Genomic DNA, 26,190 nt, shown 5'->3' with positions numbered 1-26,190 from the left:
TCCTGTTGCACAGCACAGGCTCCGGACGCGCAGGCTCAGCGGCCATGGCTCACGGACCCAGCCGCTCCACGGCATGTGGAATCTTCCTGGACCGGGGCACGAACCTGCGTCCCCTGCATCGGCAGACGGACTCTCAACCACTGCGCCACCAGGGAAGCCCTCTCAGTACAATTTTATACAGTCAAGTGTTCTGTTTTTTGTTGATCAACCATTTCCTCTCTTTAAAACCCTGCAATCCATATACACCTCTCCTCTTGGCTCATATTATCACTACTACTGACCTTCTAGTCACTCTCATCATCCTTCAACAGTTTCACTGGCAGGCTTACAATCTTCTCCCCACTTTCCCCTGACCCCTGCCCTGGAATCATCTATGAGAACTTCTCCACTCAAATGATAGATCTTTCTCATGCTCTGTCCTCATGGTTCTTCATCACCCTTAATTTCTTCATTTCTACTACATCTTCAGCTCTCATAGAATTTGGCCACTCCTTGAACCTCCACATCACTTGAAACTGTTTCATCTGGAATTCTGAATCTCTCTTTCTCTTATCATCACTTTCTTACTTCATCTCCTGCTCCCTAATTCCCATTGAGCCTTGCCCTCAACAAGCTCTCTAGCCCTCAATTCCAAACCAGGCTGGTGTCCCCTGTCAGCTGATTCAACAATGCTCTTGATAGAAACCCTTAGAACTGTTGCCTTCTCTGATTAGTCCTCATTTTGCTAATCCCTTACTTTGGATAGACTGCCATCCACTTTCTCTGCACCTAGATTTTGACTTCGTGTGCTAGAGAAAGTTCGCAAACTAGGCCAATTTAGTCTAGTACAGATTATCTCTGTCTTGCTGGATTCCTTCTGTTGCTAGACAGTCCTTTTAGTTAATTCTGATTGACTTGCCACCCCGGTCCTCAGTATATAGTCTTTATTTTTCCCTCTTCACACTCCAGGTCCCATTGCTGTTCTCTTACTTTCTGCAGGTAGCCTTGCCTTCTACCAAGAATGGGCAGTGGAACTCAGATTTTAATGTGTACCAGAATCAGTTGGCTGACCTGCTTAAATATAGATTGCTGGGACTTGATAGTTTGCATTTCCAAGTTCACTCGTTATCCTAATGCTACTTGGTCCAGGGACCACAATTTGAGTTCACTATGCGAACTCCTTCAACACCCTACTTCATTGAAAAATTTCTCTGTACTTTCAGTGAACTTTTGATTCTTCTGATCTTTGAGAATTAATAATCTAACCTTGTCTTCAAGGTAACTCCATTAGCAACCCTGCCAATCTACTGACTTATGATCTCAATCATTTTTGTTCCCTTCACTTGCAAAATCCCTGAAGGAGGGAGGCATACTCACTGCTGCCATTTCCTCATTACCCACAGATTCCTTAACACCTTGAAAACCAGATTCTAGTTTCAACATTCTTCTGAAACTGCTTTTATTGAGCTCTAAGTTGCAAATTCCACTTCCTTTTTTGCTTCATTTTCATCTTATTCCAGTTCGAATAAGATGGAATAGTTGATAATGTTGATCCATTGTATTCTTGATATTCTTTCTTTCCATTATACTGTACTGCTGCTTCTAATTCTTCTCAGGCTCCTCTTCCTTCTTTCATCAGATCTTCCCCAAAGACACATCCCCTTGGCCTTCTTCTCCTTTCTCTACCCCTTCTGCCTTGACTATATGGTGTAAAAGCTTGACTTCTATCACCTTTACATATCACCTTTACATGGACAACTCCCCAAACTTCCCTCCGAAGCTCTAATCTATAATTTCTTTTTTTGTGTGTGGGACGTGGGCCTCTCACCGCTGTGGCCCCTCCTGCCGAGGAGCACAGGCTCCAGATGCGCAGGCCCAGCGGCCATGGCTCACGGGCCCAGCCGCTCCGCGGCTTGCGGGATCCTCCCAGACCGGAGCACAAACCCGCGTCCCCTGCATCAGCAGGAGGACTCCCAACCACTGTGCCACCAGGGAAGCCCTAATCCATAATTTTTAATGGACTAGTTGATGTCTCTACTTGGCTGTCCCACAGTCACCTCCAACTGACCATATACCAGCTTTTCATTCTATGCCCTCCATTTCTATTAATGATATCTTCAGTGCCCTAATCACCAGACTTAAAATTTAGCATTATTGGGCTTTCCTGGTGGCGCGGTGGTTGAGAGTCCGCCTGCCGATGCAGGGGACGCAGGTTCGTGCCCCGGTCCGGGAGGATCCCACATGCCACGGAGCAGCTGGGCCCGTGAGCCATGGCCGCTGAGCCTGCACGTCCAGAGCCTGTGCTCCACAACGGAGAGGCCACAACAGTGAGAGGCCCACGTACCGCCAAAAAGAAAAAAAAAAATTAGCATTATTTTTTTTTAGATTTATTATTTATTTATTTATTTATTTAATTTATTATTATTATTTTTGCTGCATCAGGTCTTAGTTGTGGCACGCAGGATCTTCGTTGAGGCGCGTGGGATCTTTCATTGTGGCATGTGGGCTCTTTGTTGTTGTGCACAGGCCTCTCTCTAGTTGTGGCGGCGGTTTTTCTCTTCTCTAGTTGTGGCTTGCAGGCTCCAGGACATGTGACCTCTGTAGTTGTGGCGCCCAGGTTCCAGAATGCATGGGCTCTGTAGTTTGCAGCACGCAGGCTCTAGTTGAGGTGCGTGAGATCAGTAGTTGTGGCATGCGGGCACGTTTTGGCATGTTGCCCCGCGGCATGTGGGATCTTAGTTCCCTGACCAGGGATTGAACCCACATCCCCTGCATTGGAAGGCAGATTCTTTACCACTGGACCACCAGGGAAGTCCCTTAGCATTATTTTTTACTTTCCCTCTCATTTGCCACCTCACACCTAATCAGTTGTCATAGTCTGAAGAATCTTCCTACATAAAACCACTCTCATATAGCTGAAAGTTGGGTTTCCTTCCTATAACTCTTTTACCATTTTTGTTGTTGTCATCATAGCTAAGGTTTATTACAGTAATATAGCCAGTGGGGGGCTGACCCCTGGGGAGGAGACACCCACTCCACAGGAGCCAGCAGTAGCTTTGGGGGCCCTCCCTGGCTGTGGGGAGGGTGCACCACACTCACAGGAAACGGAGAGCAGAGGAAGGGCCCGTGGTTGCCTTTGCCCAGCAGTCCTGCTGCTCTACAGGGACTAATGTAGTACATAGAGCACATTTAAAATGGGGCCAGCATGGGAGATAAAACCATTATCCACCCTGTGATAACTAGTTACAAAAGTCACCCCTGGGTCAGACTGCTCAGGGAAGGCAGCACGTCGTGCCCAGAATCGAGCCATGATGAACGAGGGTGTCCAGAGGCTCGACTTGCCTCCTGGGCGCGGTCTGGGGTCAGGGTGACTGTGCCGGACACCGGCCGCTGCCAGTCCCCCTGGGTCCGCAGGCCAGTCCTTGGCCCCTCAGGCAGGCACTGGGTCAGCGGTCAGGGGTGGGTGGCCAGGCTTTCTCGAGGTCAACCTGCATGGCCTGCGGGAGCCACTCGCAGTACTCGGCCAGCAGGTGTTTAGGGTTTTTTCTCCAAGCAGCCAGCAAGGCGTCTCGCAGTTGGCTTTCTCGGCAACAAGGGCTCTCAGGAGACTCTGCCCTGGGCTGCAGTCTAACCCACGTCTTCAGCATCGTGCTGAGGCTAGACAACAAACAGCCCTTGTAGGAGGCCAGCTTGTGGAAGACCTGGGGAGACACCACAGGACGGGGAGAAGGCTCCGGGGCTCACATCCCGCCCATAGAAATATGGAACGCTTCATTAATTTGTGTGTCATCCTTGCGCAGGGGCCATGCTAATATTCTGTGTATCGTTCCGATTTTAGTGTATGTGCTGCCGAAGAGAAGAGAGCACTCTTTTACCATTTGATCTGTGCTTCTCTTCATAGCTCTTATGAACTGGGCAATCTATCATATAAAGTTATTTAGATACATATCTTAGCTCTTCTAAAAGACCATAAGGTCCTTGAGAGAGGAGGAGACAGTATCTTATGTCTTTTTTTCCCCCAGTAGCGCTTAGAACTGTACCATAAGGCAGTACTTAGTAAGTTCTCAGTAAATGTGTGCTGAATGAATGAAAGCATCATGCCACTGAGACCTTTTAAATCCTGCGTGTGGCTTGGGGGTATAGATTTTAGCCTTTGTGTGAAGAAAAAATGTTAGAATGTAAGATAAATTATCAATACACTGAAAGAGCTACTACATATGTGCAGTGAGTTCCTCCATTGGCTTTATTTACATAATAAAGAAGTGGTTCCATTCCTTGAATAAATTACATACTAAGGAATGGCAGAATAGAGAAATGGCAGAGAGGTGGAGAAGAGAAAAAAGTAGCAACAAAGATGTTTCCAAGAAGTTATGCATTAAAAAATACATATTCATTTAAAATTAATTTCATTGGGATATATCTCCCGCTTCATTACAAAAAGTATTTAGAGTGGCTTAAAAGAACAAATAAGATGTAATAGAACAGAAAAAGAAATGTCAAGGACAGTGTAAATATAATGGGGCAATAACACCAGAAGGAAAATAGAGTACACAGAAATGCAGGCCACAGAGTTCCATGTCATTAGTAAAAATGGGCTAAAAACTTGGCTCTGAGATTTCTGGAAGCCACAAGGGGGGAAAAACATGATTAGTGGCAAAATTCCCATTGTTCATGAGAAAAAGCTTCATAAGTTTTCAGTAGTCACGTGTGTTATAGGAAAATATATTTTATTTTCCAGTCAGAGAGAATAATTTAAGCAGTTACAAATTAGTCACCTGGATTCATTATAAAATGACAATCCAAACAATCTACTTATTTTTAGTTGTTAGAGGAGTGGAAGAATCATCTTGTTGTCAAAAGCTATACATATACACTAAAAAGGGAGCAAGGACAGCATTGACTAGGTTTTGGATAAAGTCAATTTCAGCTGCTTTTTTAAAAAAAATTATTTATTTATTTATGGCTGCATTGGGTCTTCGTTGCTGCACACGGGCTTTTCTCTAGTAGCGGTGAGCAGGGGCTACTCTTCATTGCGGAGTGCAGGCTTCTCATTCCGGTGGCTTCTCTTGTTGTGGAGCATGGGCTCTAGGCACATGGGCTTCAGTAGTTGTGGCACGTGGGCTCAGTAGTTGTGGCGCCCAGGCTTAGTTGCTCCAGGCATGTGGGATCTTCCCGGACCAGGGCTCGAACCTGTGTCTCCTGCATTGGCAAGTAGATTCCTAACCACTGTACTACCAGGGAAGTCCTTCAGTTGCCTTGTTAAAGCACCTCTTCCAATTAGTGCTTTTCCATCTATTATAGTTAACATTTAGCCCAAATTGCATCCTTTATGACAACTTCCTCATGCAACAAATGTTTACTGAGGATCTACTATACTCAGACTCTATGGTATGTGCTGGAATTAAAGAAATGTATAAAAAGAGTGTCTCTACTCTCCAGTAGCTGAGAGTTGTGTAGAAAATTTATAACCATCTTCTACTCCTTCTATCATTATTCAAATAACCAATTGTCCATATGTGTTAAGTTAAATAAAACCATTATTTATATGATGGTTTTTACATGACAGTTTAATAATTTACCTGCCCCCTCCAAAGTAATACCTCCAGCAACTTTATAAAATAAGCACTAAATTACCTGCATTTTACAGTTGAGCAACCCGAGGTTCAGAGTGGTTAAGCAGTACATACACTTAGGCGACAACTAGGAAGTGGGCGCTCCACTTTTGGCTCCAATTTCCATTCTTTCTTCATTGCAACACTTTGCTGCCTAGAGTTACTCACAGGAAATTAAATTAGGTCTTTATTTCAAGTACAGGACTGTTGTTATGAGTCAAGTCTTCATTTTAGAATTGTAATTATTGTACAGTACATTCAATTCAGTGACAACATTTATTGAAAATCTTCTGTGTACCAGGTACTGTATAATGCAACATTTCTTTACTAAAATATCTATGGAGATTAAAATAGCACTGAGGATTTTCAGAACCTAAAATTCTGATACTTTTTCTCCTAGGATTTCTTCTTGTGGTACAAAATAGGAAGAGACCAATTATTGTTTTTTTTTTACCTTGTTAGCTAAATGACATTGTACATAAAATGCATTTCATTTCATGGGGATTAATGCTAACTGGATTAACTATGGTTTCAATCTATATGACAGCTATTAAATGTCCCAAATCAAAGCAAAATTAATGAAGCAGTAACCTTATTTATCTACAAGTGTCACCATATAAGGTTTGCAGGATAATAATCCTATTCTCCTATTATTAGGATATTATATATATTATATAATATATATTATTATATAATATAATATATATAATATATATTATATTAATAATAATCCTATTATCCTATTATTAGGATTATTATTAATCCTATTATCCTATCCTATTATTACAACCTATACGTTGTAAGCTTTCCTTAATAGCGATGTTTTCTGTTGTCATGTAGCAAAAAGTTACTACCCAGGAGGGTCTAAGCACAGAAGACCTTATTAGTTAACATGTCCATGACCTTTTAGAGGGTTAGGCATTTATGTATAATTCCTTTTATATAACATGGCATTTTAAGCACTTTTGAATCCACTAAGCAACCATTCTAAATAGGTGAAAAATGCATACATAAGCCAGTTACCTAGTGGGGATAAATTTAATTAAGCCAGTACCCTCTACTATGAGATTACTACTAGATTGTGATTTGTGCCTTCATCACAGGCTATCCCTAGTCCTGAACAGTATTCTCAAAAATGTGTGTCACTAAGCTTGAAGGGGGCCAGGGAAGAAAATATAGATAGCTCAGCTGAAATCTGCAACTATTGTGTGTCTACTATCGGTAGGACTCTATAATCACTACCACTGAACTTTGTAAATATGGTTGGTCAAAATTATCATCTTTGAATATCAAAGTTTATATAATATAGATACTAACAAAAGAAATTCCACACCTGGAATCTCATAGACCACAAATAAGAAACAAAACTCCAGACTGGAAACAGGACAAGAACTTCCAAGGCAGTAGTGAGGTGAAGCCCATGGTTTTCCTTTACAAGGTACTTCCTTTCTATAGATTTTCTGAAAAATGACTGCTGATTTGCCTCTGGTTTCACACTTAAACATTGTTGCTTGCCTTGGGTTTGTGGCAGTAATTCTAATCAGAGGCTTTTACTAGCAATCAGACGCAAGGAGTTGGACTGCTTAGCCATTATTATGGTCAAATAGTGATCTGATTAAAGGTATTTGATGGATGCATGCTAAAGAATCTTTAATAATTTTTGTAATTTTTTGAGAAATATCACATTTTGTGTATCTTGGAACAACTATTCTTCAACACAGTTTGTATTCCTGCCCTATTTTTATGTGAAAGCTAAAGCTATTATCTTAGATTGACATTCAAGATAGCTCTCATTCATCAGGCAGAAATGCTGATGTGAGGTAATTTTATTTCAAGTATCCTATCAACTCAATATTGTCACAGAGAGAAAACCTCCATCCATTAGAGCTACCATTATTCTGACTGAAAACATTCATGTTTCCTTGGGAGGCTCCCTATCTTGGCTTTTTCAAGTCAACAAGAACATGGTTTTGAGCCAGCTCTAAAAGAAATGTCAAAGCACACCTACAAACAGTTCCAATAAAATTAAAATCTACCGACCTGTGATTTAGTAATGAAAATATTGCTAACTGGCACGTCATAGTTTATGGTTAGGAAATTTCGTTTTATTATTGAGTGTAGTCCTGTCAAAGACTTAACAGCAGAAGAGAATCTGATTTCTGTCTGTCCTCTCCCCTCCACACTTTTGAACCCAAGTGGGTTTTGGTTTTTACTGTGTTACTCAAATGTTACTGTAACTTGTGGACTGTATACAACTAAGGAGGAATATATATACAAAGGAGTGAAATTTTGTTTCTTGCTATTCTACCTTGATGGCTGTTTGGTCAAAAGAACCCATTCTTCAATTTTAATGCTCTCACCTTTTCTCTAACTGATTAAAATTTATTAACTGAACTTCAGCCATATTTTGCATGGTTTCACAATAAGAAAATCAAACTCTTGACTGTTTCAACTCCTAGCCCAGCTAACCTCCAAAATAATGCAGTTAGAGGCAGTGTAATTCCTAAGTTGCTGAGAAAACAAACACAAGAGGTCTTCTGGGAGGCAATATTGTGTAGTGGTTACAAGAGAACATTACCTCATTTAATCTTTATGTCAAGTTCATAGCACAATGGCTGACACATAGTAAGAGCTAAATAAATATTAGTTATTGTTATCATTTCTCAAAATAAAATCACCTCCCTTTGGTAACTATTTTTTTTTCCTTTGGTAACTTTTAACACCTCTTTTTATCTATGGACACAGACACGAGGCTGATGCAAATCGTTCCCCGTCCTGGACTCTGTTACTCTTTATTTGGGTGCCACACTGAAATCACAAGAGCAAGAGTTTTAGTAATGGCACAAATTACTAATGTGGGCAAAGAACTGTATACCCAACATGTTAACTAGTGTACAGTGCAATGACAGGAGAATATTTGTGCAAAAATAAAAAAGGAATAAATACTTTAAGATAATTTGAAACTATAAAATTACTCTGTCAAATTAAACTGGAAGGAAAAAAAAAAACTCCATGGTTTTCACAGCGTTATGAGGGCATTATAATTGGCTAAGAGAGAAAAATAGGCAAAATACTAAGTGTATCAAATTACCTGTGTGCAGATTCTAACAGGGAGCTCAGTACTTGAATATCCTTGGCTAAAGAAATGCCCTTTTCTACTTGGGAAAGTTAATGGTTTTGGAAGGGACACATATAGAGAGGTGAGGCAGGAAGGCGTTATCTACCTGGCTAGCTATAGCAATGAGGTAACCTGAGGATCAGTGGAATGACACTGACAGATGAATAAGCCATGTGATGATAATGAGCAACTCAGAGATTTTGATTTACTTGTTTTACTTTTCATTTAAGCATCTATATTCAAGAATTTTTATGTAAATTATTCAAGTTTTGCATTCATTAGATCACTTAGGCTTGAGTGAAATGAAACTGAAAATGCCATTACAATGTTGCTTTTCCTTTAAATTCCTCCCATATTGAAAAATGTATACATCAGCTACAAAGAAAATTTAGTGGCTTCATTTATGTGATGACTTTGTGATGAGTTACTTGTATTAATTGGTTATTTCACTTTTTTCATTTCACAGCAAAATATCTGTGAACTTAATATTGTTTATAATTGTGATTGATATTTTCTTCAGGTGATAATTCAGGATGATGGCCCTGAAAAATTGGATCCCAAATATTTTGGAGAGTTGCTTGCTGATCTAAGCCGTAAAAATACGAATCTATATCACTGCTTATTAGAACATTTGCAGAAAATTGGAGGAAGGTACTGTAAATATATCATTTGCTTGGCGTTGTAGCTTTCAAACATTTTACAATACCCTGGTATTTTTTAATAGACTTTATTTTTTAGAGCAATTTTAGGTTTACAGCAAAACTTGAGTACTTTTGATGGGGAAACAGGCAACTGTATGAGCAGATCTGAGGAAATATCTCATTTTAAGAGTTAATGTACTTAATGAAAATCATTGAAGATATCTTACCAGCTATTTTGGGGTCAGTAAAGAATTACGTGGATCTTCTTTTCTAACGTACTTTGATGAAAAATGCAACCACTTAGACAAGGAGCTCAAAAATGTGTGGCATACTATGACTTGTTTTAAGATATTACATTGATGATATAAGATACAGTCCCATTGCCAACACACTACTGTTTATCTTCCATTGATGTGTGCTCAACATATGAAGACCAGAGTTTAATATACATTTAGGGTTGTATATTATTATAAATGTCATGTATTATTTTAATATTATATATTACATATAATGTATGAAATATAAATTATACAAATATCTATAAGTTAATGTAAATATGTATATTATACAATAATATTATATAATAATATATAATACTTATTTAAATATATAAACATAAACAATTTATCAACTATTCATGTGTAGATGAGAGCACATTATGTCATGAAATGAATTTCATAAGCTATACTCCAAAAGTTGCCTTCTACTACATAGTCACATCATATATGTGGTCATCTGTCAGGCAAAATTTAGGAAAGCTCCATAAACTCAGAAAAATCTGGAGGATAAAGGAAAGTCAGTATAAACTTCACCAACTAGATTCTTCTACTTCTCAGAGATCTTTAATCTCTTCTCTCTTTTCTCTCTGCTTATTACAATTCTGTTTATTAGCTCCCTCCTCCCCAACTTTTCTTGCTTTCTTATTCATGATTGCAACCATTCTCTTAGCATCACCCTCAACTGCCTTGCCTCTTTATCATATTGTCCCTGCCACTTAGCAAAATCCCAACTCTGGATCAGTCTAGCTCTCTGCTTTATCTATTGTTTTCTTTTTTTCCTCTATCCACTACTCACTGCCCACTACCCCTAGAATTCAGACACTACCCGCTGAGGGCTGTTTCATTTACCCTGGTTTCCTTGGTGCCTAGTGTGGTGACTGATTTAGTGTGGTGCTTAATAAATATTTGTTGAATGAATGAATGACTGAATGCCTTCTTTATGCTACATCCATGCAGTTGAGCACAGAGAAAAGCACATGGTTATTATTAACGCATGGTTTCCATCTTCACCTAGGCCTTCATCAGTGTTTTATACTAATCAATATCCTCTCCCCTTATCCAAACAACTATTTCACACATTCATTCATTTGCATAAGGTCACTACCTTAAAATCTTTCCCCTCATTCTGAGTACTCTATTATGTATTGAGTGTCCACTATTGTGCCAGACACTGTGCTAAGTGCTTTTTAAATATTATCTAATTTGCACAGTAACCATAAAAAGTTTCAAATGGACACCCAAAGAGAATAAGTTATTAAGATCACATAGCTACTAAGTGCTTGAGATGGATTCAAACAGTTTTGAGTACTCTTATACCTATAAGCCATGACTCAGCTTTTCTGCAAAGCCTTCTCTAGATACTGTTTTGTCTAGATGTTCCTCTTCTGTGCATTAATCATGTCTTGTGAATATTTCTGTTAAAGTATCACATGGTAAAATCAAGAGCATATAGAGACATATATTCTTAAGTACCCTGATTGTAGATGCAGGGTTCATACCCTGGGTTCATGTCCCAGCTTTTGTTACATACTAGATGTGTAATATCAGGCAACCTGTTTAACCTCTCTGTACCTCAGTTTCTTCATCTGTGAAATAGGGATTATAATAATACTTATTTCATAGATTTGTTATAAGCAATAAATGATTTATTTAAGACATGTACTTACAAGCAGCAGGAGCATCATGTGAAATGCAGGTCTGCAAACAGACCTGTAGAATCAAAAACTCTGGGGTAAGGCCAAGCAGCAAGCCCTCTGGAGGATTCTGATACATGTTAAAGTATGAGAACCACTGACCTAAGGCCACAAAAGTGGCAAATCTGGGACTAGAACCTATGGGAGAACCTTAACTTAGGCAAATCACTTAACCTTTCATACTAGATATGTGTCTCTAAATTATTTAACATATTGCAGACACATTAAAGAAATTATCAATTTTTGAATCATCAAATTTGAAAAGGTTGGAGGACTTAGACCAATTTTACATTGCTCAAATTTTGCCTTAGATCACTTATGTTTGTGTCACGTACAGGACAAGATAATATTTGTGTTTGGATTGCTGAAATCCAGTTCAGAGCACATGGCCTTGACAAAGTCGCTACTCAATAAAGGTTTATAAAATGAGAGTTAAATATATTCCAAATGTATTAGTCTCATACTAATTAGAAGTAGACAAAGTAATTGAGCAAGGGAAGTTAAATTGTTTTATAGTGACCAACCAGGTAGAGATGTAATCTGGGGTTTTGAAATAACTTCCTGTCATTGAGGGTTTTGATAAATGTATATGGGTGACCTAAATGTGTAATTAAGCGATGCAAAACATTGAGTTTAATTTCTAAAGTAGCTAAAAATACTAAAAAGAAAATAGAAAGCTGGGGTCTCCACATTAGTAAACACTCCAGAGTGGAGAGGGTCTCATAAAATTTTGGTGCTTAAGAGTTTTTGTTTGTCAGAAGGTTGTCAGTTTCTTTCTCTTCATTCCACCCGCCTTTTATTTCTTCTTTTGTTTTTTTCCTTATTACATTCCTTCCTTCCTAGGAGGTGAGGTGACATAGTGAGTGCCTCTCTTTTTTTTTTTTCTGCCCACTGTAATTATAGTCACCATCACCTTGTACTGAATGGAGATATAATCCACAATGGCCTTTCCACCTCCCGCCTCTGCTCTCTTTGTTTCCACTCTCTCTCTCTCTCTCCCACCCCTTTGTCTCCACTTTTCTTCTCTTCCTAAATTGCAATTCAGCAATAAGTAGACTGGAAGGTCAGAATTAAGAAAGGTTGTCTTATGAAACCATTTTGGTTACATTTGTAAATTCCAGTATTAAGTGATGTTGATTGCTCCTTGTTTCTTTGTTTTGTTTTCTTATTTGTAGAAAGAAGTAAGTGGCTAGGGACATGTGTACTAGGTTGGCATTGGAATTGGGATTTTAAACATAAAAGGTCTATTAATATTGTGATAATAATTCCAGTTAACAGTAATGCAAGACTACTATACCTGCATCGTGAGTCATATTTTAACTTCTTTTAGCTTCCAATATATGCATGCAGTTACTTCAGTAACACACTAAAAAAGTAGAAGATACTTCATTTTTTTTCGCTAGGGCCTCCCCAAAATTTATATTTTGAGCAACCCAGGAAATACCACATACATACATACAGACAATTGCACATATGCAGTCATGCCTCAGGAAATGAAATCTTCAGTTCTCATTCTCCACATTAGCTTGTGTATTTTTATAAATGCATGCGAGAGGTTTCGCACAGTGAGTGACCCACTTATCTCTGTAAGCAATATATTACTCATAAGCACTTACTTAGAAGGTAAAGGTAGGAGCTAATGTACTAGCTTATATCTCTAAAATATGTTTCTGTTGTACCTGACGATATGGCAGTCATATATCTATAATATCCTAAGATAGTCTTACTTTAACATACTTTGTCTTGCTGTCAGAACATGTGTACAGTTTTTTGTTCGTTTGTTTGTTTGAGAAGTATGTTCACCGTATGTATTTTGGACCCAATTTTTCCAGGAAGTGCAGGGGGAACAAGTAGGCAAAAATAAAGGCCTATCTGTTGCCACTGGCAACGCTGGAACTGTATCCTTCCCAGCTTTCACCATCCCCCAAAGGAGCCAGTGCCGGACTGGTATAACCACTAACAATTCGCTTGCAGCATTTGCCTACCTAACATGGCTTCACAAAGGGCCTTCCAACCCTCATGGACAAACCTTCATTTTGATGCTGGAAATTCTACTATCCCACTAGAATTCTGGTCATGTTGCTTAAGGCTATGTCCCTATGTAAACATTCCAATATCCTTTTAAGCTTTGTCATTGCTATACATACTGTAGTGTAGATTGAATGATTAGTGTAGATTACGAAGTCTTACAAGTTTTGGTTTTGACTAAAAGGGTATGAATAACTTAAAGACACTGTAGGGAGAAGCTGGAATCAGCATTAAAAGGGAGCAATACAAGGAGAAAAATAAGGTGGAAATAGAAAATGACTTATTGTTATTTGTTCACTCAGATAGTGTTTTTTGCCAAACTGAAGACTTCGGCATCTAGTCACAAATAAACCAGTGTTAATGAATGGTAGTAATTCTGCATATTATATTGGTTTGTTATTTGGATGTTGTTCATTTTTAATAGATTAGCTAATTCCAGGAAAATTAACTTTATTTTTGTCAAGTGCCATTTTAGTTAGCTTTAAATTTTTCATTAGGATTATAAATTTCACTTGGATATGTTATATATCAAAAAGTAAGGTAAAATATTTAGAACAGTAACATTTATGTATGATCAATGTATATATTTTTCTAAGGTTGTCTGTTTTTTTTTCATTCTTGCAGCAAACAGGACTTTGAGTCTACAGATGAGGTAAGTGCAAAAAGAGTTGAAAATCAAATATAGTTGATAACAAAGAAGATAACAAAGCAGATACTTGCATTAATAATATTGTTTTTAGTTTGGTATTTTTATTAGACTGGAAACAGGTTAGTGAAAGAAATAATGATCCTTTTGCCTTTAAAATGATATAACCATTTATATCTTTGTAATGGCTTTAAAGGTGATAGTTGTAAAAGTAATAATCATTCACACAAAAAATGTTTTATCAGCTGTCACCTTATGATTTAACTTGTCTTTGCTTATGAGAACATTTAAAAGTTCACTGACTACATACTCTGTTTTACAAAACTGAAATCTACGTTAACTAATTAAATAGCAAATTTAGTTTTAATGTATTTCAAAAACTTGTATGTCCCATGCCAAATAGCCAGCAACTTGAAGTAAATATTTTCAAGTATCAATTCTAAATATTATGTATATACATTTTGGTAATAGTTACTTTTAATGGAATAAGTCATCAAATAGAGAAAGAACTGATTTCAAAGTAACAATCACAATGGCTTCTTTTGTGTTAATTTTCATCTTTATTTCCAAAGTATTGACGTACTGCATTTGTTACAATAATTCAGTAAGCCCTAAATTGTCTTTATGAAGTATTGAATTCAATTCAGCTTCTCACTTAAAATTTGTTGAAGCTTCTTAATGTTGCTGTGGCAACATCATAATCTTTCAAAAGTCACCACAGCTCTATGCAAATTCTCAGTAAACCTTTAATTTTATTTTATTTACTCAAATTTTCATTATTTAAAAAATCAGCCTTTAAAGTGTCATATCTACCACCCAACTAAACTTCCAGTTGTTAAAAAATACATGGAAATAAAGTGGTAATGGGATTTAAGTGACTACCCTTTTGTTTTTAAGTTGCTCTTTTTAAAAAATAGAAATGGGACATCTGATTGATTGCCCCAAAGTTCCCCCTAAACTTCCTGTAATTCAGGGTTCTTTCCATGGTGTATGTAGTACAATGATTTTTTTTAAAAGTAAGAACTGATAATGCTAGAAGTAAAGTTTGTGGCAACTATTACCCAGAAAGTGAAGTAATCTTCTGATGTCCATAAAAACACGTCCCTCTCTACAAAAGTCTGCTGACCCTCTGATTAAAACACTAACATGTATCTGTTGAAAGATAAGCCTCTCTTTTCTTACAGTCAGAAGACACTGAATCATTGATTCCTAAAGGATTGTCAGAATTTACAAAACAGCAAATTCGCTATATTCTGCAGGTAAGATGGGGTCAAGAGTGGCTGTGAAGGCAACACTAACAAACCACTAGCCCAGGATGTTTCCTTTAATTAAGGACAGAAAGTCCCAAATAAAATTCCTATTTCACAAGAGTTGATTGCCTTTTGATTAAACAAGGGTTGCATTATAGTTTGGTCAGACTATCAAACACTAGTATTGAATGACTAGGATTCAGGAAATCATTATAGAAATATTCTGGGCTGTGGAATGGCCTTATTCTCTCCTCACTGCTGTAGTACAACCTGACTCTAACTTATAGGATTTGCCCTCCTCTTCTCCATTCTACTTTCTATACCTCCCTACCCTACCCCTGGCAGATGGAAAGGCCAATGACTTGATTTTCCTGAATTATGGAATGCTAGAGACCACTACAGCAGTAAATTCCCCTACACTGAAGGGAGAGACAGACCAAGACAGATCAAGATAGATGCTAAAGAAATAAGGCTAAAATGAAGAGTACATGTGTTTGCAAGAAAGGATTCTAAAGATACTCTAGTTTTGTCTAGTGAGGCAAATTTCTAAGTTTGATATTTGGTCTCAAATCTTTGTTGATCATCCAGATATTGGACCTGACATCTTATCTGTGAAACTTAAATGAAATATTTTTAGTGGCACACAGTCTGTATTATAAAGAGACAGTGGTATGGGGAACACATATGCTCTGCAGAACCTGAATCTTGGATACATCCTTGATATTATTTCTGGTGGCAGGATGTCCATCCAAAGTGCATTCAAGGCCTATTTCCTCAAAAAAACTCTGAGAATGTTTGCATCTAAGTTCCTGAGAAACATTAGTCTGTAGTTTTCTTGTATTTGCTTTGATTTTGTTGTCAGGATAATCTAGCATCATGAAATGAATTGGTAAATGTCTCTTCCTTTTCTGTTTTCTGGAAGAAACTGTATAGACATAGTGTTAACTCTTCGTTAAACATTTGGTATAATCCTTCAGTGAAAATATCTGGGCATGGATATATATTTTTCAGGAGTTAAAAAAAATTCTAAATTCAATTCCTTAGTAGTTACAGGTCTAGTCAAATGATCTGTTTCATGTTGGGTGAGTTGTGGTAATCTGTGTTTTTCAAGGAAGTAGTCAATTTCAACTAAATTATCAAATTTATATGTGCATAACTATTCACAGTATTCCCTTATTATCCTTTTGATGTCTGTGGGATCTGTATTACTCTTCCCTATTTAGCTCCTGACACTAGTGATTTATGTCTTCTTTCTTTTTTTGTTGTCAGTCTCGTTGGAGGTTTATCAATTTTATTGATTTTTTTCAAAGAACTATATTTTAGTTTTATTGATCTCTATTGTTTTCCTGTTTACACTTCCATTGATTTCTTTTCTCGTCTGTATTATTTCCTTCCTTTGCTTGCTTTTGGTTTATTTTGATCTTCTTTGTCTAGTTTCTTGATATAGAAAGTTAGATTATTGATTTCACACCTTTTCTATTTTCTAATGTAAGCATTTAGTGCTATAAATATCCTCTCAGCATGGCTTTAGTTGTGTCCCACAAGTTATGATATGTATTTTCATTTTCTTTCAGTTTTATATATTTTTATTTCCCTTTAGACTTCTGCTTTGACTGGTGGATTATTTAGAAGTGTATTGTTTACTTTCTAAGTGTTTAGAGATTTTCCTATTGTCTTTCTGTTATTCATTTCTAGTTTGATTCCACTGTGGGCAGAAAATATACTCCATATGAGATTAATTTTTTTGAAATGGTTAAGTTTGATAGTCAAGGATATGGTCTATTTTGGTATATGTTCCATGGGTATATGAAAGGAATGTGCATCTGTTGTTGGATGAAGTATTCTATAAATGCTGATTAGATCCTTTGGTTGATGGTATTGTTGAATTATTGTATTATGTATTCTTGCTCATTTTCTTCTAAGGAGTACTATCAGTTGCCGAGAGAGGGGTATAAAAGTCTTCAGTTATATCTGTGGGTTTGTCTATTTCTCCTTTCAGTTCTATCAGTTTTTGTTTGATACATTTTGTAGCTCTGTTGTCTGGTGCATAAACATTTAGGATTGCTATGTCTTCTTGGTGGACTGACTCTTATTATGTAATGTCCTTCTGTGTTCCTGGTAATTTTCTTTGCTCTGAAGTCATTTTTATCTAATATCAATAGCACTCCTTTCTTTTGATTAATGTTTGCATGGTATATCTTTTTTCCCAACTTTTAAATTTCATTATGTATATTTTAATTTTCATTATCTTTGAAATGAATTTCTTATAGAAAACACATAGTGAGGTCATGTTTTTTCTTATCATTCTGTCAATCTGTCTTTTAACTGGTGTATTTAGACCAAGTTGTAATTATTGATATGTTAGGGCTAGATCTGCCATTGTGTTTTCTGTTTGTTCTGTTTTTTGTTTCTGTTTTCTTTGTCTTGCTTTCATGTGGATTACTTGAATATGTTTTAGAATTCCATTTTGATTTACCTCTAGTGCTTCTGAGTGTATCACGTAGTATAGCTTTTTTAGGGGTTGCCCTAAGTATTACATTATATACCCATAACTTATCCCCGTGTATTGGTGTCAACATTTTATCAGTTTCAGTGAACTGCAGAAAATTTTGCTTCTTTTATCTTTCTTTAACCTCCACATTTATAATTTTAAAAATATTTCCTCTACAGGCATTGAGAGCCACACCACACAGTGTTATATATATATATATATTTTGCTTCAATCTTCAAATATAATTTAGAAAATTCAAAAGGAGAAGGAAAGCCCACTGTATTTACCTATATTTTTGCTTACTGTGTTACTTCTTCCTTCTTGATATTCCAAATTTCTTTTTTTATCATTTTCTTTTTCTTCAGAGAACTTCCTTCAGCCATTTTTTTAAGGGTAGTTCTGCTAGTGAAAAATTCTTTTTCTTTTCCTCTGAAAATGTGATTTTCCCTTCATTCCTAAAGGTTGTTTTCATTGCATACAGAATTTGTAGTTGACAATTCTTTTCTTTCATCACTTTAAAAATGTATGCCACTTCCTTCTGGCCTCTATGATTTTTCATGAGAAATCGGCTGTCATTTGAATTGCTATTCCCAATAGTTAAGGTTTCTTTTGCTGCTTTTAAGATTTTAAATTTATCTTCAGTTTTAAGAAGTTTGCCTCATATGTCCAGGCATGGATTTCTTTGGGTCTCTCCTGTTTAGGGTTTGCTCAACTTCTTAAATCTGTCTATGTTTTTTTTGCTAATTTGGGGAAGTTTACAGCCATTATTTCTTCATATAATTTTTCAGCTCCCCCCTCTTTCTTTTTTCCTTCTAGGATTCTGATGACATGAATGTTAGATATATGTCATACTCCCACTGGACACTGAGGCGCTGTTCAATTTTCTTCCAACCTATTTTCTCTCTGATGTTCAGAACTCAGTATTTTCTATTGTTCTGTCTTCAAGTTCACTGATTCTTTGCTCTATGCTTTCCTTTCTGCTTTTTAGTCCATCCACTGAGGTTTTTGTTTTTGTTTTGCTTTTTAATTATTGAGTTTTCAGTTCTAAAATTTTCATTTAGTTACTCTTTATAGCTTCTGTTTGTTTTCTGAGATTTTCTGTTTTGTTGCTGAGACTTTCTATTTTTTATTTGTTTTAAATCTTTGCAATTTCTTGTTGAAGCTTTTTTTAATTTGGTGTGTTTATTAAATTAATTTTTATTAGAGTATCATTGCCTTACAATGTTGTGTTAGTTTCTTACTGTACAGCAAAGTGAATCAGTCTTACATACACATATATCCCTTCTTTTTTAGATTTCCTTCCCATTTAGGTCACCACAGAGCACTGAGTAGAGTTCCCTGTGCTACACAGTAGGCTCTCATTCGTTATCTATTTTACACATAGTAGTGTATTTATGTCAGTCCCAATCTCTCAGTTCATCCCAGCCCTCCCTTCCCCTCTTGGTAACCATAAGTTTGTTCTCTACATCTGTGACTCTATTTCTACTTTGCAAATAAGTTCTTCTCTACCATTTTTCTAGATTCCACATATAAGTGATATTATGTGATATTTGTTTTTCTCTTTTTGACTTACTTCACTCTGTATGACTGTTTCTAGATCCATCCATGTCTCTGCAAATGGCACTATTTTGTTCCTTTTTATGACTGAGTAATATTCCATTGTATATATGTGCCACATCTTCTTTATCCATTCCTCTGTTGATGGACATTTAGGTCACTTTGAAACCTTTTTAAAATGGCTGCCTTAAAATCCTTATCAGATAATTCTAACTTTTCTGATATCTTGATGTTGGCATGTATTAACCCTTTTTTCTTACCAAGTTGAGATTTCCTGGTTCTTAGAATAAGTGACTTTTTTAAAATTGAAACCTGGACATTTTGGGTACTGTGTTCTGACTTTGGATCTTATTCACGTCTTCTGTTTTAGCAGGCCTCCTCTGATACTGAGCAACGGGGGAAGTAGGGGCATGACCTGTTACTGCCACGTGGGGGTGGAAGTCCAGGTTCCCCATTCTGCCTCTGTTGACACAGGTTGGGAGAGTAGCTCTTTGTTCTTCCTTGGCAGGTGTAGGAAGTGTGGCTGTCTACTAGGCTCCCACTGAAAACACCCTGGTTTGGATGGGGAGGTGTGTTGTGTTACTGTTCCCTTGTTGGCCTCTACTGACACTGCAATGTGAGTGGCCTCATTTCTGTTGGGCAATGATGAAAGTCTTGACACTTCACTAAGAATTCTCTGACATCACCCAAGCAGGGAGGTTGAGAGAGAGAGTCTACGTTCCCTTCTTGGCTTTTGATGGTTTGGGTGGGCGTAGAATAGAGTTGCAGGTTTTTCTGTGGTGTTTGGCTGGAGTAGACTGGTTATTATCTAAATGCTATCTGCCTTGCCAGGCTGCCCTTTTCATGGTACTTTGGGTAGAGAGAGCAGGCTTTTCTAGGGACTTTTGTTGTCTGTATCCACTGGTGTTTCTTTGTTATTGGTTTGCCCAATACCACTCATATATGAAGCAAAAAGAAAACCCAGGAAATCACTTCTGTATTATTCCTTAGCTCCCAATGTTCTCAACCAGACTTCATTCTTCTTTTTTAACCTTCAGAGTCTTTTTATGTTTGTTTTATACATAAAGTGCAGGGTTTTTAGTTAGACTTAGCAGGAAAAATAGAGAAAAGTATTTCTGCTCCATCTTTTCAGAAACAGAAGTTGCCTGTTTTCAAAACCATTTTTCTTTGAAGAAATGAGTTTAATCTAGTTAAAGGGTTTTTCTCCCTCTTTAAATTTTGAGATATTTCTATACTTCAAGGTTAAACTTAATTTGTATTAGATTCTTCTCAACTCAGGCAAAATCTATGCATTTGGCAACACACTTAGGGAGATGTAATTTATTACTTGAAGGTTGACTGTCTCATCTTTTCTAATCTTTAAATAGAGAAGAAAAGCAAATTTAAGAATTTGATGATATATTTCTGTCGTGAGAAAGATGATACTTTATCATGGAAAAAATAAGAGACCCTTGTTTTAATAGCATAGCTATGATCTCTTCAGGGACTCTTCAGGAATATTGCTTGGATTACTAATGCATGTTATTGACCAAATGCCCTGCATCACTATTCTAATATTGCCATATCAAAAATGAAACTGTTAATAAGTTTGCTTGTAGGAATAGAAAAAATAAGATTATTATTACTTATATTGCCTATTTTTAAATGCTAGTAAAAATAAACCATCAATAATTTTCTTCCTCCAGATGAGGAGTATGTCTGATAAATCACTCTGGCTAGTGCTGTCCACATTCAGCAACATACGGGAGGAGCTTGGACATCTTCAGAATGACTTGACAGTAACATTTATTTTGATTTTTCTTTCCAAATCTTTTCTAGATCCTAGCTTCATAACATAGAAATCAAAGCATTCAGTATAACTTTTTAAAATTTAATACAACACAACAACATTGTGCTCACCCAGATATAGTTATTTTCCTGAAATAGTTAATTGGGGTTGGGAGAGAGGAGTAAAGAGTTATCCAATGTGAAAATGAAAGTTGGGTGAACACTTACTACTTAGTTTACCGCTAAGGTAATTTAATGCTTAAAGCCAGGGAGTAGTTTGTAAAATTACAATAATCTGACTCTGATTCATAATTTCCCCTTTTCTGTAATAATAAAGCATACTTTGAATTTATTTGAATACTTGAAAACTTCTTTCTCCAAGAACTTAACATTTTCTATTTTAATTGGTGCTCTTCATGACATCAGCTAGATACATTCAGAATACTTTCCATACAATGAATAACTCCTTGGGGACTTTGGAGTGGGCTTTCTTGTTTCTGGGTTCTGATGAACAATTTAGACTCTTAATTTGAAAATTCACCACCTGCTGGGATTAACAAGGGTCTTTGTAGATTGAAGAAAAACATTAAAATAATTCAAAAGGTTCTGCTTCATTGTACTTACAATTAGTCAATTCATCAAAATGTCCATTGATGCGGGTTTTTAAATTTTCAATCCTTTGTATCCCATAGTTTGATTAACTTTTAAGAATTCCATTTTATTAAACAATTACAAATGAAACAAGTGCTTATTTAAACCTTCCAATGTAAACAGGTCTTTGTATTACATAACTGTTGCCAGGATTCTGTAATTCTGAGTCATAAATAATTTTGCTTCTAGTCACTGGAAAATGACAAGATAAGACTTGAGAAAGACTTGGCATTCAAAGAAACTCAAATAAAAGAGTATGAAGAACTCTTAGCATCAGTGAGAGCAAATAATCGCCAGCAGCAGGTAAGTTGACATTTTCTTTGATAATAAATTTGATAGTTTTTCATATGCACAATTACTAGCACATTGGAGTTATGAGATATAATCCAGAAAATTAAAATATGATGGAACAATTTGTTCATATGGGAATTGAGTGGTTTTAGGTATTTCCAAATACTGAAGCCCTCTCAGAAAAATAGATAACCCCAAGTATTTTAGATATAAAGTATATACTATCCACAATTATCTGTTCTGTTGGGTAACAAAAATTGTATAAATATTGAAAATCTAAGTTCACTCGTTCATTTAATCTACTAATGTGTCAATAAAAAAGTTTTTGTAGATCTTAACACATTTGTGCAATGAATAACTGAATGAATGAACTCTAGAAGATTTCTCCAGATACCTGAGCAGAGAGGATTTTTAGGAAATCATAATGAGTCTCTGAGGCCAGTCCATTCTTAAAATTCATTCCCATGACAGTCCCAAATTTGGCTGAGTTTTCATTTGTCACATAATCAGGCATATGGTCATTTTGGTGCCTACTAAAAGGCAGGTTACGGTATTGTCAAAAAGCAGCAAGAGTCAGATTGCTCGATTGGTACATTGAAAATTCATCTGATCTCGATTCCTTCTCACTCAAGATAGGCAAGTGAGGGTAATGTCTTTCATAGCTGATTTAACTTACCTTTTTTTTTTTTTTTTTTTTTTTTGCGGTACACGGGCCTCTCACTGTTGTGGCCTCTCCCGTTGCGGAGCACAGGCTCCGGACGCGCAGGCTCAGTGGCCATGTCTCACGGGCCTAGCCGCTCCGCATCATGTGGGATCTTCCCGGACTGGGACACGGCAGGTGGACTCTCAACCACTGCGCCACCAGGGAAGCCCTTAACTTACCTTTTAAGGTTAAATATATAAGAAAACTGGGCATGGAAAAATATCAATATTTGCTTTGTTTCACTGAATTAATCAACTAAAAGCACTCTCTCCCAAAATGTAGAATCCATTTGTCTTATTTACTGTGTCTTTACAGCAAGGACTTCAAGACTCAACCTCAAAATGCCAAACATTGGAAGAAAACAATCTTTCTCTTCAGCATACACTATCAGACATAGAATATAAACTAAAAGAACTGGAATACTGTAAGCGTAATTTAGAGCAAGAGAATAAAAATCTTAGACTGCAGGTATTCAAGTTTTGTTTTAAATGTGTGTTATTGTCTTAGTTATATGGTTGTAATCCTAGCATTGGCTATATATATATATATATATATATATATATATCTCCAATTCATCTCGAGAAAATATGTAGACTGCTTTCTGATGATCTCACATGCAGTTAGGTCTTAACTCACTGCCATCTGAGCTGTATAATGCAGTTCCTAAAAATCACTGTCATTATTTCAATGTCTTGTTTAATCAAGTGGTTTTCATCTATTAATGTCTTGTAATATAATATGGGTTTCCTTCATAACAGTCTAACAACAGAAATTTATTTTGTCTTGTGTAGCTCTCAGAGACTTGCACAGGCCCGATGCTGCAGGCTACAATGGCTGAGATTGGCAACCATTACATGGAGATGGTAAAAAACTTAAGAACGGAGAAAGATAGAGAGATCTGCAAACTAAGGGTATGTAGATCCTACACTGCATAAATACACAGTTCAGCACAAACTTTCTAATAAGATAATGATAGTCTCAAGTTTAATGCTACAAAGAAAAATCAACCAAAGGTAGAGTTTTAGGAGTATGCCATAGAACCATTTCTTTAAATACATATCACTATGTAGGGAATATTGTTAAATTGTCTTGTAATTTAGCTTCATCTTTTCTAGGAAAGCAAAAGAAGACCTTAAGTTCAGGGTTGTTGATTTTTAATTTCTATTTATTTATTTATGGTGATGGGGGAACACTTTATGATCTTGCCTAAAGCTTGCTCTATGCAGCCAAGCAACTTTCAAGATTATCCAGTGAAGCCACATTTGACTTCATAAATATCCTCACTTGATTTTGAAGGATGATAGGTAGCAAGAGTTTTGTCAAGCACATGGATAAGAACTGTTGAATTATATACCTGTAATTGGCATCAAAATTAAGGTGATATTTGTGAGAATAAATATACATTGCCTTATTTTGTCATTCTAGGTCAAATTGACTAACCCTTAATTTACTGATTCCTAATTGTAGTTATATAAACTCAAATATTTTAATAGAAAAACTGACCACAGTTTTTTCTCTCCAAATATAATGTACAGTCTTTACCAAAAATCAAAATGAAACAAAATAGAATTTGTTCAAAAGTCTGCTGATTTTTCTTGCAGATGTCCTCCACTGGTTTATTTTCCATCTGAACGTTACTAATAACACTTTAACCTAAACAGCCATCTGTGCACACATAATGCAGTAAAAAGGGAAATGGACAGGATTTGCAGTCGGAAGACTTGTCATGGAGTTGCAGCTATGTTGCTTAGTAGCTGTTGTGCCTTCGTGTCTCTGGATCTCATTTACCTGTTTTGTAAATAAAGATTATAATAATATTTATCTCAGAGGGCTGCTGTGAGGACTGAGATGAGTCATGCAGGAGGAATATGTTGTGAACTGCAAATTATGATATAATATTTGTTATTGAGTTTTCCTTAATTAGTATTTGAAGGAATATAAAGTACCTGTTTTCTTAGCTTTATTTTAATTCTTGTTGCCTAGGACTTTTACTTAAGTAATGCCTAAGCCTAAATAGTAAAGTCACCTTTTAAAAATGAGAAATTTATTGGACTTCCCTGGTGGTCCAGTGATAAAGAATCCACCTTACAATGCAGGGGACTCGGGTTTGATCCCTGGTCAGGGAACTAAGATCCCACATACCATGGGGCAACTAGAGCCCACATGCTACAACTACTGAGCTCGTGCACCTCAACTAGAGAGCCCACATTGCCACAAACTACAGAGCCCATGTGCTCTGGAACCTGCGCGCCACAACTAGAGAAGAGAAAACCCACATGCCACAATTAGATAGAAGCCTCAATGAAGATCCCATGTACTGCAACTAAGATCCGACACAGCCAAAAATAAACAATAAATCTTAAAAAAAGTGAGAAATTCCTAATTGGCATTTCAGTTCACATATTACATTCATAAAGCTCTTTAAATGTTTATAACTACTGGTATTTTGCTCTTCATTTCATAACTAGCTGTATGACTTTATGTCACTTAACCTCTCTGGAACTCAGTTACCCATTTTGTTAATGAGAATTATAATAATTCTTAGTTCTTTTTAAATCCTTAGACTCAATTAAATCAGTACCAAAAAGATGTTTCGAGAAGAGAAGGAAGTTGCAGTGACTTCCAATTCAAGATTCATGAACTGACAAGCTTGCTGGAAGAGAAGGATTCCCTTATAAAGCATCAATCGGAGGTAACAGAGAAGGGGTCAAGGTGGAGACAAACCATACAACTCAGCCCTGTAGGATAAATACTTCCCACAAACTATAAAAAGACATGTTTCCAAGACTTACTTTATTCATGAAGTAGAATGTGAGTGCCTACGAGAAGTAGAAGACTCACATTTCAGGAGAAATAATTCAAATGAAAGCTAGAATTGAAGCAAAAAATATGTGCTATTGCGCCTTTAATAATTTTAAGACATTGATTTTCTACCTCATTGGCAGTCAAACTCCCAATAAGGCTGTGAGCTGCTTCAGCAAGGGACTGTGTTATATTCCTTTCTATGTCTGTAGCATGTAGCCCAAGATCTGTCATAAAATAGGTACTGAAGGAAGAAACTACCCAAATGGTGGCTAATGTTGTATTGCTGTTATTGAACAAATGGTACTTGTAGTAGCATTCAGTGATAGATTTTCTGTTATGAAACAATATCTACTTCCATATTGAAATTTCATATTTTTCTGCTATAGATACACATTTAAATCTTTTTGGAACAAAAATTTTCACATCTTCATCTTGAGAATCATGCCCATTCTATCTCATGTTATCCCTTAAGTATAGAACCAGTTAGTGGATTCCTGCAGAGACTTATAATGTAACTGATTAGGTACCATGAAGCAAGACTATATGGAATTCAACAAGTGGGATTGGAACATTCTTACCTCAAGGCTAAAAAGGAAGGGAAAAAAGTAATTATCCTTTAGTAACCTTGTTAAATTATCAAACATACCTCTTACCTCATGTTTCTATGGTTTTCAAATGA

The 26,190-nt window shown here is 36.6% G+C and overlaps 1 protein-coding gene and 1 non-coding gene across 2 annotated transcripts in view; one reads left to right on the top strand and one right to left on the bottom strand.

The window, feature by feature from the left end:
- The window catches only part of POF1B (POF1B actin binding protein), a 102,554-nt gene that overhangs the window by 50,295 nt on the left and 26,069 nt on the right, over window positions 1–26,190 (top strand). Inside the window, exons 7-14 of the mRNA XM_029241265.1 lie at window positions 9,230–9,360; window positions 13,975–14,002; window positions 15,181–15,255; window positions 20,980–21,072; window positions 21,902–22,015; window positions 23,022–23,174; window positions 23,498–23,617; window positions 25,270–25,398. Of these exons, the coding sequence (XP_029097098.1) occupies window positions 9,230–9,360; window positions 13,975–14,002; window positions 15,181–15,255; window positions 20,980–21,072; window positions 21,902–22,015; window positions 23,022–23,174; window positions 23,498–23,617; window positions 25,270–25,398 (843 nt within the window). The remainder of the gene's footprint in view (window positions 1–9,229; window positions 9,361–13,974; window positions 14,003–15,180; window positions 15,256–20,979; window positions 21,073–21,901; window positions 22,016–23,021; window positions 23,175–23,497; window positions 23,618–25,269; window positions 25,399–26,190) is intronic.
- On the bottom strand, window positions 3,735–3,839 carry LOC114906707. Its single transcript, XR_003796520.1, has one exon. It is a non-coding gene; the product is annotated as a U6 spliceosomal RNA (small nuclear RNA).

Source organism: Monodon monoceros, unplaced genomic scaffold, assembly GCF_005190385.1.
Source record: "Monodon monoceros isolate NGI ecotype Baffin Bay Population unplaced genomic scaffold, NGI_Narwhal_1 Super_Scaffold_22, whole genome shotgun sequence".
NCBI lineage: Eukaryota > Metazoa > Chordata > Mammalia > Artiodactyla > Monodontidae > Monodon > Monodon monoceros.
This window is presented reverse-complemented; position numbering and strand designations above follow the sequence as displayed.